The 17,698-nt window shown below is 34.6% G+C and overlaps 4 protein-coding genes across 4 annotated transcripts; all 4 read left to right on the top strand.

Annotated features, from left to right (window-relative positions):
* The first annotated feature begins 485 nt into the window (after positions 1–485).
* Positions 486–1,570, top strand: LOC121266268 (NDR1/HIN1-like protein 10). Its single transcript, XM_041170046.1, has one exon. The coding sequence runs from the start codon at positions 641–643 to the stop codon at positions 1,268–1,270; it is 630 nt and encodes a 209-aa protein (XP_041025980.1). The 5' UTR covers positions 486–640; the 3' UTR covers positions 1,271–1,570.
* Positions 1,571–3,551: 1,981 nt separating this feature from the next.
* LOC121265537 (NDR1/HIN1-like protein 3) lies at positions 3,552–4,756 on the top strand. The gene has a single exon (XM_041169200.1). The coding sequence runs from the start codon at positions 3,803–3,805 to the stop codon at positions 4,508–4,510; it is 708 nt and encodes a 235-aa protein (XP_041025134.1). The 5' UTR covers positions 3,552–3,802; the 3' UTR covers positions 4,511–4,756.
* A 7,098-nt stretch (positions 4,757–11,854) lies between these two features.
* On the top strand, positions 11,855–12,936 carry LOC121265536 (NDR1/HIN1-like protein 3). Its single transcript, XM_041169199.1, has one exon. The coding sequence runs from the start codon at positions 11,988–11,990 to the stop codon at positions 12,666–12,668; it is 681 nt and encodes a 226-aa protein (XP_041025133.1). The 5' UTR covers positions 11,855–11,987; the 3' UTR covers positions 12,669–12,936.
* Positions 12,937–16,106: 3,170 nt separating this feature from the next.
* On the top strand, positions 16,107–17,158 carry LOC121265535 (NDR1/HIN1-like protein 3). Its single transcript, XM_041169198.1, has one exon. The coding sequence runs from the start codon at positions 16,204–16,206 to the stop codon at positions 16,879–16,881; it is 678 nt and encodes a 225-aa protein (XP_041025132.1). The 5' UTR covers positions 16,107–16,203; the 3' UTR covers positions 16,882–17,158.
* Positions 17,159–17,698: the final 540 nt, after the last annotated feature.

The raw sequence follows: 17,698 nt of genomic DNA, 5'->3' as shown, positions 1-17,698 counted from the left end.
GCATTCAGCATTTTCTTTTTTATTATAATTATAATTGTTGTATGATGTGAATGGCTACTCGTTTGTTTTGTTATTTTGGAAGCATGACATGACTACACTCACGCATTAGAGTGAGATAGTCTTCCACTCCATCAATCTGAAATGCGACTTCTTGTAGGATTAAGTACCCCATCACTTCTCTTTGAGTTAGGTGACCGAATCACGAGTCAATACATCCCATCACTTCTTGAAAGGGTAATATTAGATATAAATCTTAAATAAAAAATTTTATATAATTTTTTTATAAAAAAATTGGTTCTGTTAATAAAGAATTTTTTTTTTTAACTTTTTTAAGATAAAATTTATCTTTTTTTAATAATTTATATGAAATTTGTTTATAATTTGGAAGTTACCAGGAAACCAGCCACCTCTTTTACCGACGCTCTACTTCTCACGCTCTTTTAATCTCACGCGGTCCTCTCGCAATCCCTTTCTTTCTGAAAATTGTAACGCAACCGCCAACGCGGCTTTTGAAAACCCCATCTATATAAATGCCGTATCCTCCTTTCTACATTAGCCATATTAAGATATTCCACCTTTCTTTAATTTGTTTCTTTTTTTCATCGCAAGCAGCTTTCTTTTTTCTCTCATCCGTTACGCCATGGGATCAAAAACTGGGTGCGGCTGTTGCAGCTGCCTATGCGGGTGCCTATTCAGTTGCCTTCTCAGCCTTATTTTCCAGATCTTGTTCACGTTGCTCATCATCGTCGCCCTCGCTGGCTTCATCTTCTGGCTCGTCTTCCGCCCCAACGAGGTCAAGTTCCACGTGACCGACGCCTCTCTCACCCAGTTCAATTTCACCACCGGCGACAACACCCTTCACTACAACCTGGCCCTCAACGTCTCCGTCAGGAACCCCAACAAGAGGATCGGTATTTATTACGACCGCATTGAGGCCAACGCCTACTACCAAGGCCAGCGCTTCGACACCGAGACTTTGACGCCGTTTTACCAGGGACACAAGAATACGACCGTTCTCAGCCCGGTGTTTGAAGGTCAGCAATTGCTTACGCTCGGCAGCGGCGAGGTCTCCAAGTTCGATTCGGAAAATACTGATGGGACTTTCGGTATCTCTTTAAGGCTAAATCTTCGGATTAGAGCCAAGCTGGGTTGGATCAAGATTGGGCACTTCAAGCCCAAGATCAAGTGTGGCTTGAAGGTTCCTCTCAAGTCTAATGGGACATTATCAGCGGCTGCTTTTGAGACGACGAAATGCGACTTCGATCTCTGATCGTCTTTGCAGCAGATCTTGTTTCTTTGATCACGCGAGGCGTCAGTTATTTCATCTCTCCCTCATTCTTTCATTGTTTTGTTTTTTCCCAGCCTTCTTATCTAGTTAGCAGTTGGTAATAATAGTTTGTTTTGATGATATTGTGGATTTGATTTTCCATTGTTTTTCTTTTAATTTCGTACATAAATAAGCCATCGAGTTTTTGTGGTTGTTAATCTTTTCCGTCTCCTAATGATGGGATATTGGATTTGGTGTTTTGTGGATTAATGCGGCCATTGATTCAAAGCTTTCTTGCTTTCATTTTGTTCTTAATAATTTTAAGCCGCGAAGATAGGATTGAAAGGTAGATATACCCAAATTGATTGCCATTGAGCACAGGCGTCATGTCATGTGCATGAGTACCACGATGTGAACGTGTGCTACGTTATGCCGAGGAAAGAGGATAGCCTGTGATATTAAAGTGTCCACCCGAATAAAATAATTGGAATTTTCACGTGAATGACTTTATACCAAAAAGAAGATTTTTATTTTTAAGTTTCTCAAGTCACTTGTGTATCTGGAAATTACACATTTTATAGTGATTAAATTATTAGATGAATTAATCGCTTTACTATTTTATCAATTTTAACTAAATAATAATTTATTTGTAAGCCCTTTTATTGACGCACCAAACACCAAAAAGGGTGCAACACCAACGGCAACCAGTATAAAAAAGTATTTTTTCTTTTCAAAAAAAGAAAAAAAAGAGTATTTGTTATTATTATTATTTTTTTTTATAGTTATAAGGAGTGCATTTAAAAACCGACTTTTGAACAACAGCTTGTATTGTTTACTTCTTAAAAAAGTCCTTCTCGATTGGACGGCGCCAGGTGGGCCTCGGCCCAAGAAACTCGGCCACAAGGGATTCCCTGTCCAAGCAAGAAATAGAACGCCAGCAAGGGAGTGATACCGTACAATTGATAAGACAGATTAATCTGAAACACTGTAGCCGCTTTAGGAAAGTATATGCGCAGAATGCACGGAAAATATAGAAGACCCTTCATTTATGACATCAGGTCAAATGCGACTCATATAAGTCAGATTAGGGATTAGGAGAACTCTTCCGCATTAATGATGCTGCTGATTAAATCACACGCCACATTTATAAGGCTGGCGCAAAGTCATGATACATTAAAGAAAGTCTGACAGCAAGCACAAAAGGAGAAGCATGAATTTTATAGAAAAAAGACTATTTGCACCTTTCTAAATGTGGTATAAATATTTGATCACTAAACTTTCTTACTTATTAACTACACTATAAAAATATTTACTAATTTTGGCATCCGAGATTCTTCAGCCTCAAGGCCCCTCTCTCCAAGTCGCAGTATCTTCTACGTTGTGCAAGGCCCATTTTCAAAAATTTGGATTGTTAGAACTTGGTCCAAAATGTGTGAAACACTACGTTAACACTCACATTTGATGATTATACAAGAAGTTTAATTATATAACATACTAGGGTAAAGGTTGAAATACAATGTATACGTGCTGATATTGATGGAATGACTTATTTGTCCAATAAAGTTGTTTCAATCTTAAATGTTCAAAGTTCAAATCTTAATACAAGCTCAATATTAGAAATGGTGTGCATGGCCTTTGGTTTTGGGCGTTAATCACAGGCATGCATTTGCTTTGTGTACAGACATGGAGCTAGCACCACAAATCAACACTCCTTATTTTGTATTTATAATAATTATGGGATATTTGACACAAATTTAATGGATAACTGAAGCTGGATCCAAGCTAGTTCTTCGTGAACTAATAAGAATATCCCATAATTATTAATTTAGAAGAATTGGGTCCAGTTTCAGTTATCCATTAATTTTAATGTATTATACAAAATAATAATATATTCGATAAGCTCATTAGTCTATTAAAAAAGTCCTGTCATTCTCACATTAATTCAAAAGAAAGTAATTTGTGCATGTTCTGGATAAATGTTTTGCGCAAAAAATCGAGATCTATTAAAGAAAAACTCATTTCTTTTTTATAGGTCTTATTTATTTCAAACAGTTTTTAAACTCGTACTTATATATAGCATGAGTAATGATAGTGTGAGGGATAATTTGTATAAATTCCAAATAGAAAAATCTTGCACAATTTCTTTATAAAAAGTCTTGCCATGAAAAAGTATAAAAAAAATCTAATATTTTTAATAAAATCCACTTTTTTATAAAATGTCTCACAAGACTTTATATTTTAAACTTGTACATGACTAACATGTATAGTATTAATCGATAGAACTGTGTACACGACATACTCGATGCGTGGCGTATGAAACCATGCGTAGGTCAAAGGCTTTGGAAATGGAAGCTATTGATTCACACGGAAGACGCGCAAATTCGATGGAGTTTCCTACAAAGCAAACGCGTTGATTTGAGGCCTTGCTTCACACACCGTGGCTTACTATACATGGCTATATAATTTAAACCCCCGTCCGCCTCATTCTATATCAAATATTTGTGTTTTTGCTCTGTTTCTCACCTCTGATCAGCCATGGCAGAAAGTCAGACTCACCTGAACGGTGCCTATTACGGCCCATCAATCCCACCTCGACGCAAAGACTACCACCGCCCCGGCCGCGGCAGTGGTGGCTGCGGATGCTGTGGCTGCCTTTTCGGCTGCCTCTGCAACTGCATTTTGAGCCTCATTTTCAAAATCGTCTTCGCTGTCATCGTCATGATTGGCCTCGCCGCCCTCGTCATCTGGCTCATCCTCCGCCCCAACAACCTCAAGTTCCACGTCACCGACGCCGCTCTGACGCAGTTCAATTTGAGCACCACCAACAACATTCTGCAATACAATCTGGCCCTGAACGTCACCGTCAGAAATCCCAACAAGAGGATTGGCATATATTACGACACCATCCAGGCCAATGCTTACTATGAAGATCAGAGATTTGATTCAGAGTCTTTGACTCGATTTTACCAAGGACACAAGAACACGACCGTCTTGAGCCCGGTGTTTGTCGGAAAGCAATTGGTGTCGCTGGGGACAAGTGAGTTATCCAAGTTCAACTCAGAGAAGAGTAACGGGATCTATAGTATTGATTTGAAGCTGAGACTTAGAATTAGGGTCAAGGTGGGTTGGATCAAGTTTGGGCACTTCAAGCCCAAGATCAACTGCGACTTGAAGGTTCCTTTGAGTTCTAATGGATCGTCTGCAAGTAGCTTTGAGACCACCAAGTGCAGTTATGACCTCTGATGGTCTTGTACACCTTTGATCGGGGCTTTGATTTCAGTTTCGTATGACATTACCGTACTTAATGTTTTTCTTTGGTTTTGGTAATTTGTAGATGACCCTCTAGTTAGGATATTTCTTAATTTATTTCTTTTTCCGGTATAGATGATTTTGTTGAAATTGCACTTTATGTTGTTTTTGTCATTGAGTTTTACTTATGATCACAGATTCACATTCATTAGTAAATTAATAAGATATTGATTATGGTGACTTTTTCTTGTTTCTGAACTCTGATGACGTTTATGTGTTGGTGATTGGTGTTTCTGCTAGTTTCCCTGAACTTCTTCCTTGAAATTCGAAAACAAAAACGCAAACTAAACCAATAGTAGTCGATGCTCATTTTTTTTTCTTTAAATATTGAGCGTACGCTTTGATAATTCCAGTAGTAGGTGGGAGTGGGAATAGCATGCAGGTGAACAAATCAACTCATGACCATCGACGTGCTCAGAATTTTGTTCTAATCTATTGCCCAATCAAACTTCTTGTGAACATGACAAGATTCGGCCGCACTCTCTTAAATGTGGAATAAACTTAAATGCGCCATTTGTCTCTAACTTTTAAGTAAGGGAAATGCTTGTTGTCTCGAGGATGAGTCCGAGGATGGATAATTTTTTTTTTTAGTGATTATAAAAATATTTTTTAATAGTGTTGTGATTTTTTTAAATATTTAATAGTATAAAAAAATAAATAAATAAAAAGCAAAATAGCTTTATCGGAACCAACCTCAGAGACGTGGGTCATGTAGCACAAATCTTTAAAGTAATATCTTTTTGTTCTCAACCATGAGTACGCTTCCAAGACGGTGAAATATGGCCTTGAATTAATGTTTTAAGTTTCATTTCGTTTGGGCGATTATTCTATTTAAGTATTAGAATGAAATATTTTAGTACTTATATGTTATGGTGTATTGTTTTGAAATTAGCTATATACATAAACTGATAATTAATAAAAGAAATACACACACATATATATATAAAATTGAATATTTCTAAAATGAACATGGATAAAAACATTACAAAAAGTAGAGATATTAGTGTCAAAATATAATTTAAAAAAATCACAAACTTGAGTTGAGACACAAAAAAAGATTTGAGAAATTATTAAAAATAATGAGATTTAAAAAAATAATGAGGGGACATATTTAAAGTTACAAAAAAAAACTTAAATTATACATATGTGTTTTAGATTTTGAAATTATATCAATACCATCTAGATTTAAAATTCATAAAATGCCATCTAAACTCAAAAAATTTTAAAAATTACCATTAAAACAGTTCGAAAGTAGTTTAGAATGGACCGAAATTTTAAATGAAATGGAATATGAATATATAGTGTACCGATTAATATACTAGAATGAAAAACTTTGATCGGAGCATAACAAAACGGAATTTAAAACTATAGTCTCCGTCCACTTCAGACTATATATATATCATATTTAAGTAGACCTATATATATATATGTACCGATTAATATACTAGAATGAAAAACTTTGATCGGAGCATAACAAAACGGAATTTAAAACTATAGTCTCCGTCCACTTCAGACTATATATATATATCATATTTAAGTAGACCTATATATATATATATATATATATATATATATATATATATATATATACACACACACACACACTAAGGATCAACACAAATATTTTTCTTATGCGGACTAACATCGTAAACTATTAAATTATTGATGTATTTAATGTGTCAATAAACAAACTTATAAATAATTTACTCCTATTCATGATCATGTTTTACTCCTATCTATCTATCCAAAACCCTCCCAGACTCAGAGTTAGTGAAAGGGGGCGGGAGCTTCGGCTCCTCCCCCCTCATCTATTTTCATTCTGCTCCATTCTCTCATTATATGTGTAGTTTTTTTGGTTTAATTTTTGTGTTTTTCAAGCCTAATAAAGGGAGAATTGCCGTTCGGGTCTTTCCAGCCGTCACTTTTCAACACATGCCCCGCCGGGACGATGCCCCGCCGCCGATCTTCAAGACCACCGAATCCGGCGTCCATCGGAGTGGAGCGTAGCCCGCACGCGCGGGAGGAAGTTTCCGGATCTCATCTGCGCGTGTCCATCATGTGCCACCGGGGAGCCTTCTACCGACGCCACTCTCGGCTTCTCCGGATTCCTCGACTCCGGGACTTCCAAGATTGACTATCGACTTTCCTTCCACAGTGACTAGTGAACTGCACGCGCCACTGCCGAATCTATGTGCACTGTTCATTCGTTTTGTTGTTCAGTTTGTTCATTTTGACCCAAGTGGGGTGTTGAGCGTTTGGATCGGACGCAATCTAGGGCAAGAGCTGTTCGAGAGAGGTGGACGAAGTTACGTCCAGTGCTCGTGCGTAGGTGCTGCGTGCGCAGTGGAGGCTGTGTGTCCATGCGTGAGCTGGGTGCTCGTGTCGTTGGGCTCGATTTGCCGATGCTTGCGGTAGGCGTGACGTCTGGATTCACGCCAGTGCTTGTGGCTTTATAGTTGGTTATGCGTTTCTATCTATAGTTTTTTTGTTATTTTGGTTAATAATATAATAGAAATAGGTTATTAGATTTAATATCTATAGTAGTGTCCCGTACTCTTCCTCCCTGAAAGGACAGAGGGGGTCGTGAAGTTCTGTTTTTACAGAGCTCTTTCTCTGTTAGGAGAGAATTTTTAGAAGTTAAGACAATGTCCACTACAAAGGAATTTGTGTGTGGGGAAGCCCCAGAGCTGATGCGTAGTTTGGCTTATAGTCTAGATTTTTCATGTATAAGTCACATTTGTAACTTCAGTTCATTAATGAAAGGAGTCTATTTCCTTCAAAAAAAAAAAAAATCTCATTTACTTGTTTTTGCTGAGTCTATATCCAAGAGACCTTGTTGACCAGCCTTTCTCGATTATCAATGAAAAACCTAGATGCATTAATGTTGCTAGGGGTGTAAGTTTGAACAGGAAAACCGGACCGGTCCGAACCGGTTGGACTGGTTTTAAACCGGTCAGGTCCGGGACCGGTTCTTGTAACCGTAAAATCGGCCGGACCCGATCTGGTTCCGGTTCCATGGTTTCCAAGACCGGACCGGACCGGACCGGCCCGGTTGGAAAAAAAAAATAAAAAAAATAAAAATTATATATATATAAGTTTTATCCAAAATTAATATTATACAAAATATTTCTTATATATAAGTTTTATATATAATATATAATTATATATGAAATAATTTCATATTATAATTTAAAAATTATAACATAAAATGTTAATCTTAAATATGAACATTTGTAATTTGTTTGATCATATGTTATTAATATAATTATATATAAGATAATGTTATTATAATTTATAAAATAAAATTTTAATCTTAAATATGAAAATTTAATTTATCATATGCTTTAAACATAAAATATATATTTAAATTATTAATAACATTTTATTTATAGCTATACTAATATATAACTAATTATATTGATATATTATATATAGCTAAATAATCACTATACTAAATAATCACATGTAAAATAATGATATAGTAATTAATTAATACTAATGACTAATACTAAATTACTATACTAATACTATCACTATAATAAATTACTATACTAATACTATCACGATAATACTATCAATAATATAGTTATAATAAATTAAACTCACTATAACAATTAACAAATACTAATATAACAATTAACAAACTCACTATAGCTATAGTTATACTTATAGTCTAATATAGACTATAGTTATACTTATATTATATAGCTATACTAATATATAGCTATACTAATAGTATAATATTATTATTATTATTATATAGTCTAACTAATACTGATAATCTAATATAGACTATAGTTATACTTATACTAATAGAGTTATACTAAATCACTAAAACTAATACTAATATATAGCTATACTAATAGTCTAATATTAATACTATTATATAGTCTAATATATTATTTAGCTATACTAATATATAAGTCTATAACTATTTAACTAATAGTCTAATACTAATAGTCTAATATAGACTATAGTTATACTTATACTAATATAGCTATACTAAATTACTAAAAGTTTATAACTAATACTAATATATAACTATACTAATAGGCTAATATTCATACTATTATATAGTCTAATATATTATATAGCTATACTAATATACAAGTCTATAACTATTTAACTAATAGTCTAATACTAATAGTTTAATATAGACTATAGTTATAGTTATACTAAATCACTATAACTAATACTAATATATATAATATAACTATACTAATAGACTAATATTAATACTATTAATCTATTATATAGTCTAATATATTATATAGCTATACTAGTATATAAGTTTATAACTATTTAACTAATATTAATAGTTTAATATAGACTATAGTTATAGTTATACTAATATAGTTATACTAAATCACGATAACTAATACTAATATATAACTATACTAGTAGGCTAATATTAATACTATTAGACTAGTCTAATATATTATATACCTATACTAATATATAAGTCTATAACTATTTAACTAATACTAATAGTTTAATATAGACTATAGTCATACTTATACTAATATAGTTATACTAAATCACTATAACTAATACTAATATATAACTATACTAATAGACTAATATTAATACTATTAGACTATAGTATATTAAATGTATTACAAATATATATATATATATATTATATAGTCTAATATATAATATATTTGACTATAGTATATTAAATGTATTACAAATATTTATATATAGTTATATTAAATCACTATAGTCTATTAAATGTATTACATTGAAAATAATATCATTAAAAAAAAACACATTGAAAATAATCAAATATTAATTAAATAGAAAAGCCAAACGGCGCCGTTTTCATGACAATTAAACGGTTAAACACTTAAACCCTAAAAACTAAAATCGCCTCTCGTCTGCTCCAGCCTCCAGTCCCTCGTCTGTCGTCTCTCACACAGCTCACGCTCTCGTCTCTCGCTCAATCGCTCTCTGCTCTCAACTCTCCCGCCTCCGTCTCTCACTCTTTCGTCTCTCAAGTTCTCAACTCTCTCGTTTGAGTCGTCTCTCACTCTCTCGTCTCTCACTCTCAACTCTCCCGTCTCTCACTGAGTCACTCTCTTGTCTCTCAACTCTCTCGTCTCTCACTCTCAACTCTCACTGAGTCACTCTCTCGTCTCTCAACTCTCTCGTCTCTCACTCTCAACTCTCCTGTGTCTCACTCTGTCGTCTCTCAACTCACTCGTATGTCGTCTCTCACTCTTTCTTCTCTCAACTCTCTCGGAGTCGGCCTGTCTCTCTGCTGAATCTGCCCCTTCGGTAAGTTTTTTTTTTTTTGAAATTACATATTATTATATTAAGATTTTTGTGATTGGATTTTTTGGTATTAGGGTTTTTGTGATTGGATTTTGTGATATTGGGATTTTTGTGAATCTGTAATTGGATTTTCAGTTTTGTGATATTAGGGTTTTTGAATCCGAAATTTAGGATTTTTTGTGATTGTGTTTATTATTGTGTTTGTGATATTAGGATTTTGTAATTGGGTTTGTGAAATTAGTTTGTAATTATGATAGATAATATTTGTGATATTAGGGTTTTTTAAATCCGAAATTAGGTTTGTGAAATTAGTAAATTACATTGATATGGTTTTGTAAATTTTCTACTTGAATAATATCTGTGTAGTATGGCCTGAAATTAATGTTTATCAATTGGGGTTTATAAACAAATGTTTATCAATTAAGTTAAAACAGATTTTTTTTAATAAAAGTATAAAACAGATTTTTTTAAATCAGTTTTTTTTTAATTTTATAAAAAAATTTTTAATGACAAACTGTGAAACTTACATTTTAAAAAAATCGAAAAACCAGACCGGACCGGATCGGAAATCGGTAAAACCGGAAGTACCGGTTTAGGAAGGTAATCGGTGCGTAATTAGTTTTAAAAAATATAAAACCGATACATACTGGTTCAGTCTTAAATTTTATTCAAACCCGGACCAAACCAAACCGATTACACTCTTAAATGTTGACATCAATACTTCACAATTTCCCCGCCAAAGCCAAAAACTAGAAATTAATGCTTATGGTACCAATTCTTTTTGGTAATAACCACCAACGATTCAACGTTTTGGGCGGGTCTCGTGACTTTTTTTAGCTGACGAAAGCTGGCCGGTACGTAGGACATGGAGCTGCATGAAAGCTCATGCATCACGGAGAATATCATTTGAAAACACCAAATACTTGTCACTTCACCATTTGTACGTATTAGATTGATATTTTTGAGTTTGAGATGATCTTTATTTCGAGTCATGTGATGGGATTGGTTGAATGGGCAACTGACCAATTGCGCACATGAAGCCATGATCAGAGGCCGCCACCATGCAGCTGGCATTACATTTAAGACTTTTATCTCATACGTATCGACCAATTTGGCCTTTGAACTCACCAAGTCGTGCACACTGTCGGTCCCCTACCAACGCCAATTGGAAATTATTTTCTTAATTTGAAAAAGAAGTTTGTTTATTGATTGATAGCATCTTGATGGTTGATTTTATTTGTTCTTAACTCGGAACCAATGACTCATCATGCGATAATATTAGAATTATGCACATGATCCAATTAACGTCGGTGCCCATGGTGATCAACAAATTATACTATTCATTTAATTTCTAATTAAATAATATATGAATTCCGTTGTCGGTGCGATCTACATAATAAGTTAGTAATTAACAGGTTGGATTTTAAGGGTTAATTAACGAATTTCAGATCAAAATAAAATAACAACTCCTCTTCCTCACAAGGAAGAAAAAAAAAAGAGGACATAATTTCGATTTTAACATGTTTGTGGGGCCGGAGTAGTTTTTATCAATAGTGGTACTGTTGTTTTTTATCCACAGTAAAGAGGTTTTCCTATAAACTTCTTTTCAATTAAACAGATAACAAGAAGAATTGAACATGGTCATGTATAGTTTACCGAATCAAACAAACGAACAAATTGAATCCCTTGGATTATGTGTGAAAACGACTACAAGAAAAGGAATAGTCAAAGTTGACCTGGTCCCATATGTAGTATCAGACTACGCGTACAGCGCATCAAAATGAGTTTCCAAACATGTACAAAGTTTCACACAAAGAACCTACGTGGGAAGCGAACAAGAAACCTCGATCGTCATCGATCTGTGCTCGATTTTCAAAATCAAACGCGTTGGTTTCGAGCCAAACGTCAGCCTCTCATGCAGCCGTGCCGCAATTACAAAAAAAAACAACGTTCCGCGGCTTTGGCAAATGCCACCCGGCTTTCTGGCCAACTCCAGTCTCCACGCTATATATACACCCACATTATAGTTATATCTTATACACCCTCACCTTCATATCTTTCACTTGCATAATTTTCTTGGAGCATTCCTCATATATAGAACCGTCTCACTTAATCGCTTTGTTGCGCTTAAACCATGTCGTCAGAGAAACAAGCCCAATTGAATGGGGCATACTACGGCCCCTCAGTCCCACCACCACGCCAATCCTACCACCCTGGCCGCCGTGGCCGCGGCTGCGGCTGCTGCGGCTGCCTGTTTAGATTCCTTTTGGGTGTCATAGTCTCTGTAGTTGTCACCCTTGGCCTTGCTACCCTCATCCTTTGGCTCATCTTTCGACCCAATAACATCAAGTTCCATGTCACGGACGCCTCGCTTACCCAGTTCAATTTAACCGCCACCAACAATCTCCAATACAACCTTGCGCTTAACATCACCGCCAGAAACCCCAATAAGAAGATTGGTGTCTACTACGAACTCATCTCGGCCAGGGCATACTACGAGGACCAGCGTTTCGGTTCAAGTGATTTGGAGCCGTTTTACCAAGGGCACAAGAATACGAGTGTTTTGAGCCCGGTGTTTGTAGGCCAGCAATTGTTGGTGCTTGGGGCCGATGAGCTTTCGGAGTTCAATGTAGAAAAGAATGCTGGGGTTTACAACATTGACGTGAAGCTCTATCTCCGGATTAAGTTCAAGGTAGGAAAGATCAAGACATGGCGTTTCAAGCCCAAGGTCAAATGCGAATTGAAACTTCCTTTAAGTGCCAACGGGACTTCAGCAGGTGGTTTTGAGACTACCAAGTGCGACATCGATTACTGATCGACCCGGCCACCTTTTCTTCTTGTTTGATCGATCAGTCTTTTATTTATTTATTTATTCATTTAAGTTTAGGTGATATTGTTGTTATATTTTTTGCAGACCTCATGACTAGTATATGTTTGTTTATGAGAGATCATTATATGATGTAGTAGATTATATTGTGTTGTTATATTTGACTGTTGGATTTATCATATTTTATTAATTTGTTGCTTTCGTTGTGCATGTAAGTAAATAAATAAATCGTTAATATGGTCGCCATTCTTTAGTTTGTTTATGCGTTCATATATTTGACTTTGGCTAGTTTACGTCTTCAATATAGTTAAGCTAAAAATAATGACGGGTAATACATTGTTTCTTTGGGAAAATGTATTGGTTTCTACAAGGCACCGTGTGCAAAGTGAAAACATGCATATTCGATTTTCGAATCATCAATTTTCCAACTCAGTCTAATGAAATTTCCCTCGCACCACCAATTTATTCTAATATTATTCGTTATCTTTTCATCCTTTCTCGATGTTATATATAGCATATAGGTGGAAAAATAACAAATATAATAATTTGATATAACATCAAAGTTTAGTAAAAAAGAATAATGGTTATTAGGATGACAAATAGTATTTTTTTTTAAATTACTTGCAAATAAATAGGTGCATCGACAAGCAAATGAGAAAAAAAAATTACATGAAAAGAGAAAATCATATTATTTATAGAGAAAGTATTGGTCAATAAAAAAATTGAGAAATGCTAAGTGAACCAATGGTTTGACCCCTTTTTTTTTTTTTTAATTTATTAATAATTAAGGAAGTGATTATTAATGAATTTGTGTTTTTTTCTTTTTTTAAAAATATTTTTAAATGTTTAAAAAATAGATAAAAGAAAAAGGAAAAAAAAATGTACTTATCAATCCTGCTATTGCTATCGATTATCAGTACTAATTGTTGTGCAAAACACACACACAAACAATGGCAAACAAAGTAAACAAGTATGATCAAGCACACGACACACAATATACATAGTTCGACAACTTGTCTACGTCTATAGAGCTGCAAAAATCTTATTAATTCAAAAGAGATTACAATCACTCAATCTCAACTCACTTTCTCTAAGACTTTTTGCTCTCTCACACAATATGCACTCACTTGATAATTGTTTTCACTCAAAATATGCTGAAAATCGTACAAAATAAGTCAAATATAACATATTTATAGTAAACGGCGCTAGAAACATTAATCTGGCAAACAATACGTTCTTAGCTTGAACAGAATATCGAGCACACCTCGAGCGAACACTAAGGTTTGTGTCTCGCTCAAGTCCACTGTCGCTTGAGCCCATTGTCAAGCGCATCTTAATTCAAAAGAAAATAATTTATTAATAATTAAGGAAGTGATTATTAGTGAATTTGTGTATTTTTTTTTCTTTTTTAAAGAATAGATAAAACAAAAGGAAAAAAATGTACTTATTGGTCCTGTTATCGGTACCAATTATAGCTACTAATTGTTGTGCAAAACACACACACCACCGATGACAAACAAAGTAAACAAGCACGATTAAGTACACGACACACAATAAACGTGGCTCGGTAACTTGCCTATGTCCGCAGAGCTCTAGAAATCTTATTAGTTGAGAGGATATTGTAATCACCCAATCTTAACTCACTCTTTCTGAGGCTTTTTTCTCTCTCACACAATATGCACTCACTTGACAATTTTTCTCATTTAAAATATGCTGAAAATTGTACAAAACAAGTCAAATATAACATATTTATAGTAAACGGTACTGGAAACTCTAATCTGGCAAAAAATATGTTCTTAGCTGGAGTGGCATGTCAAGCGTGCCTCAAGTGAACAACCAATGAACATTCGCTCGAGCGGGGTGTCGAGCGTAGCTCGAGTGAATACTAGGGTTTGTATCTCACTCGAGACTCGAGCGAACTCACAGGTTGAGTTTCGCTCAATCCCACTGTTAAGCACACCTCGAGCGAACTCATGGTTTGAGTTTTGCTCAAGCGTCATGTCGAGCGACATTGAGTGAATTCTCTGTTTTTCGATTTTCTACTCACAAATCAATCTCTACAGGCAACCCAACACTAGTAGTATGACTCAAATTTTTTTTATAAAAGTAAATTTATAAATTGATGTATCTGTTAAATTATAAATACTTTTTATTATAAAATAAATTGAATGATCACATGACGTGTGTTTATAAGATTGTTTATAATTTTTTTTTTTGGTAATCTATCAGTTCTTGAAAGTTACCATGCAAGTACGTACCAACTGACAAAGGAAAGAGAATTTGCATTTTTTATTTTCCCATATCGGGCCCAATACGTTTTCCATAGAATTGGATAAATATTTGTAGGCAGATGTCGCCATGCCGGTATAAGTAATAGCACATCCTGGCAAGCCCACTCTAACACGTTCCCTTGAAAAAGGAAACACGAAGCAATGTGGGGGGTACGTATTCTGTACTCTGTACCATATTAAACGTTTAAAATTTCCATTTACTGTTAATTTGTTCACACGGCTAAATTCTAATTATATATGCAATTTTTCTTACTTGATTAATTATTGTAAAGGACATTGCTTATAGCAAGCCATTTTAATTTCCGAGTAGATACCATCTTTAAGTTTCGCCAGTCCCTAGTGTAGTAGATTGGCCTAACTACTTGTTTGTTTTTGCAGATGATTAGATGAGTTGAAATAAAAGTTATAAAATGTTATTAAAATATATTTTTAATATTATTTTTATTTTGAAATCTGAAAAAGTTAAATTATTTATTTTATTTTATGTAAAAATTTAAAAAATTATGATAATTAGATAAAATAAAATAAAAATAATTGTAAAAACAAATGAGATAATTTTGAGGGTGTGTGTGGATGTTGAAGTGAGTTGAGTTGAGTTGTGATGATAAAATATTGTTAGAATATTATTTTTTAATATTATTATTATTTTAAAATTTGAAAAAGTTAAATTATTTATTATATTTTGTATTGAAAATTAAAAAAATTGTAATGATGAGTTGAGATGAATTGAGATGAGTTTGATAACCGAACGCACTCTGAGACATACGATTCCTAGCTCTTTTAATCCAAGAAGGCGGATCTGGATGCAGGCCTGCTATTCATGATCATATATATGTATCCGGCCCATAAGATCATCGAGGAGTAAATAATTGAAATCTCCTATATACGTACGTACATATATGCTGTTAAAGGCTTTTGTATTGCTGAAAATACTTGGATAAGCATAAAAATTTATTTTAAACTCCGGACATCTTCGTCAAATCGAAGCTGAGGAAGCTACCAGGAACCACCCCCCCATTCCCATAACCCAAGCATAACCGCTTTTACACGCAATATCCATGTTTAGAACTTAGAACGCGTACCGCCTCTTACCCACCAACTTCTCACACAATCCTATATATACAAGCACCCGCCCCTATTCTACGTCATGGTAATTCTCTCCAATTCCCCCCCTTTAACCTTTCCTTGACAAAGTCTCTTAATTTGTATATTCTTCCATTTTTACCGTTGAGATGGCAGAGAAACCTTCCCACTTGAATGGGGCATACTACGGCCCCTCAGTTCCACCACCCAAGCGATACTATCGCCACAAAGGCAGCGACGACGAAGGGTGCGGCTGCCTTTTGAGTTTCCTTTTTAACCTCATTCTAGTTGCAGGCCTTGCCGTCCTCGTCTTCTGGCTCATCTTTCACCCCAACAAGGTCAAGTTTCATGTCACCGATGCCTCTCTTACTCAGTTCAACTTAAACACCAACAACAGTACTACGCTACTCTACTATAATCTTGCCGTCAACATTACTGTCAGAAACCCCAACGAAAAGATTGGCATATACTACGATAGCATTGAAGCTAGGGCTTACTTCGAGGACCAGAGGTTTGGTTCGGCGACGCTTACCCCTTTTTACCAAGGCCATAAGAATACGACTGTTTTGAGTCCGGTGTTCAAAGGGCAGCAAGTGGTTTTGTTGGGAGCCGATGAGCTTTCAAAGCTTAATTCGGAGAAGAGTACTGCTGGGGTTTTTGATATTGAAGTTAAGCTCTATCTTGGGATTAGGTTTAAGGTGGGTACGGTCAACACTTGGCGGGTTAAGCCGAAGATCAAGTGCGAGTTAAAAGTTCCTTTGAGTTCGAATGGAACATCACCAGTTGGCTTTGAGACAACCGAGTGCCACATCGATTTTGACTTTTGAGTCTTGGACTCTTGTTCATGTTTGAGATTGACAGTCTTAATTTATTTTTGTTTTTATTTTGCTATTACGATATTGTATTTCTTAATTTTAAGCAGACATACCCGATGGTTTGTTTCTAATTTCCTGGAAAGCGAGGTGATCATACGCTCTCATTTCATATTATGATATATATAAATATATAAATATATATATATATATATATATATATCTTACTTTTTCTTTTTTGTTTCTCGCTTTTGTCTAAATAAATAAAGAAATAAATTATTGTTCCTTCCTATTGTCTAGGTGATGGTTGTGGAAAATTAACATATTTGTACGTTTTAATAGCTTATAACAAGTAACACGGCCTTGAGTGTAACGTCTAATATGTAACATCATTAAAGTCACATGCATGTATTGAGGACGCATAAGTCATGCTGTTGTTTCTTATATGGTCCATAATAGATCAATTATCCATGCTCAAAACATTTATAGATGATGTTGTTTCTTGCGGGGTCAATAATATTAGAGCAGTGTCAAGATATGAGTACCATTATGATGTTTCAAATCATAAGTACTATTTTTGTACGTTTTGATGATGTTTTCGAAACATAATTGTACGTTTTATTTTCTTGGTTAAATGGTTTTGTAATTCAATTTTTTTCATAACAAATTGGTAATTAATATTGTTGCAACTAGGTAAACAACACGTTTAAGAGTAGTTTGTATAACAATGCTCGAGAGTTTCTTCTCCTTTTCCCATTATTTGACAATTTTCGTAATCAACAATAAATGGACGTCTCACTTTTAATGTCTTGTAGCAAGTAAATCAAGTGGT

This window comes from Juglans microcarpa x Juglans regia, chromosome 5D (assembly GCF_004785595.1).
Source record: "Juglans microcarpa x Juglans regia isolate MS1-56 chromosome 5D, Jm3101_v1.0, whole genome shotgun sequence".
Classification (NCBI taxonomy): domain Eukaryota; kingdom Viridiplantae; phylum Streptophyta; class Magnoliopsida; order Fagales; family Juglandaceae; genus Juglans; species Juglans microcarpa x Juglans regia.
The sequence above is the reverse complement of the archived record's forward strand: the minus strand, read 5'-3'. Positions and strand labels throughout refer to the sequence as shown.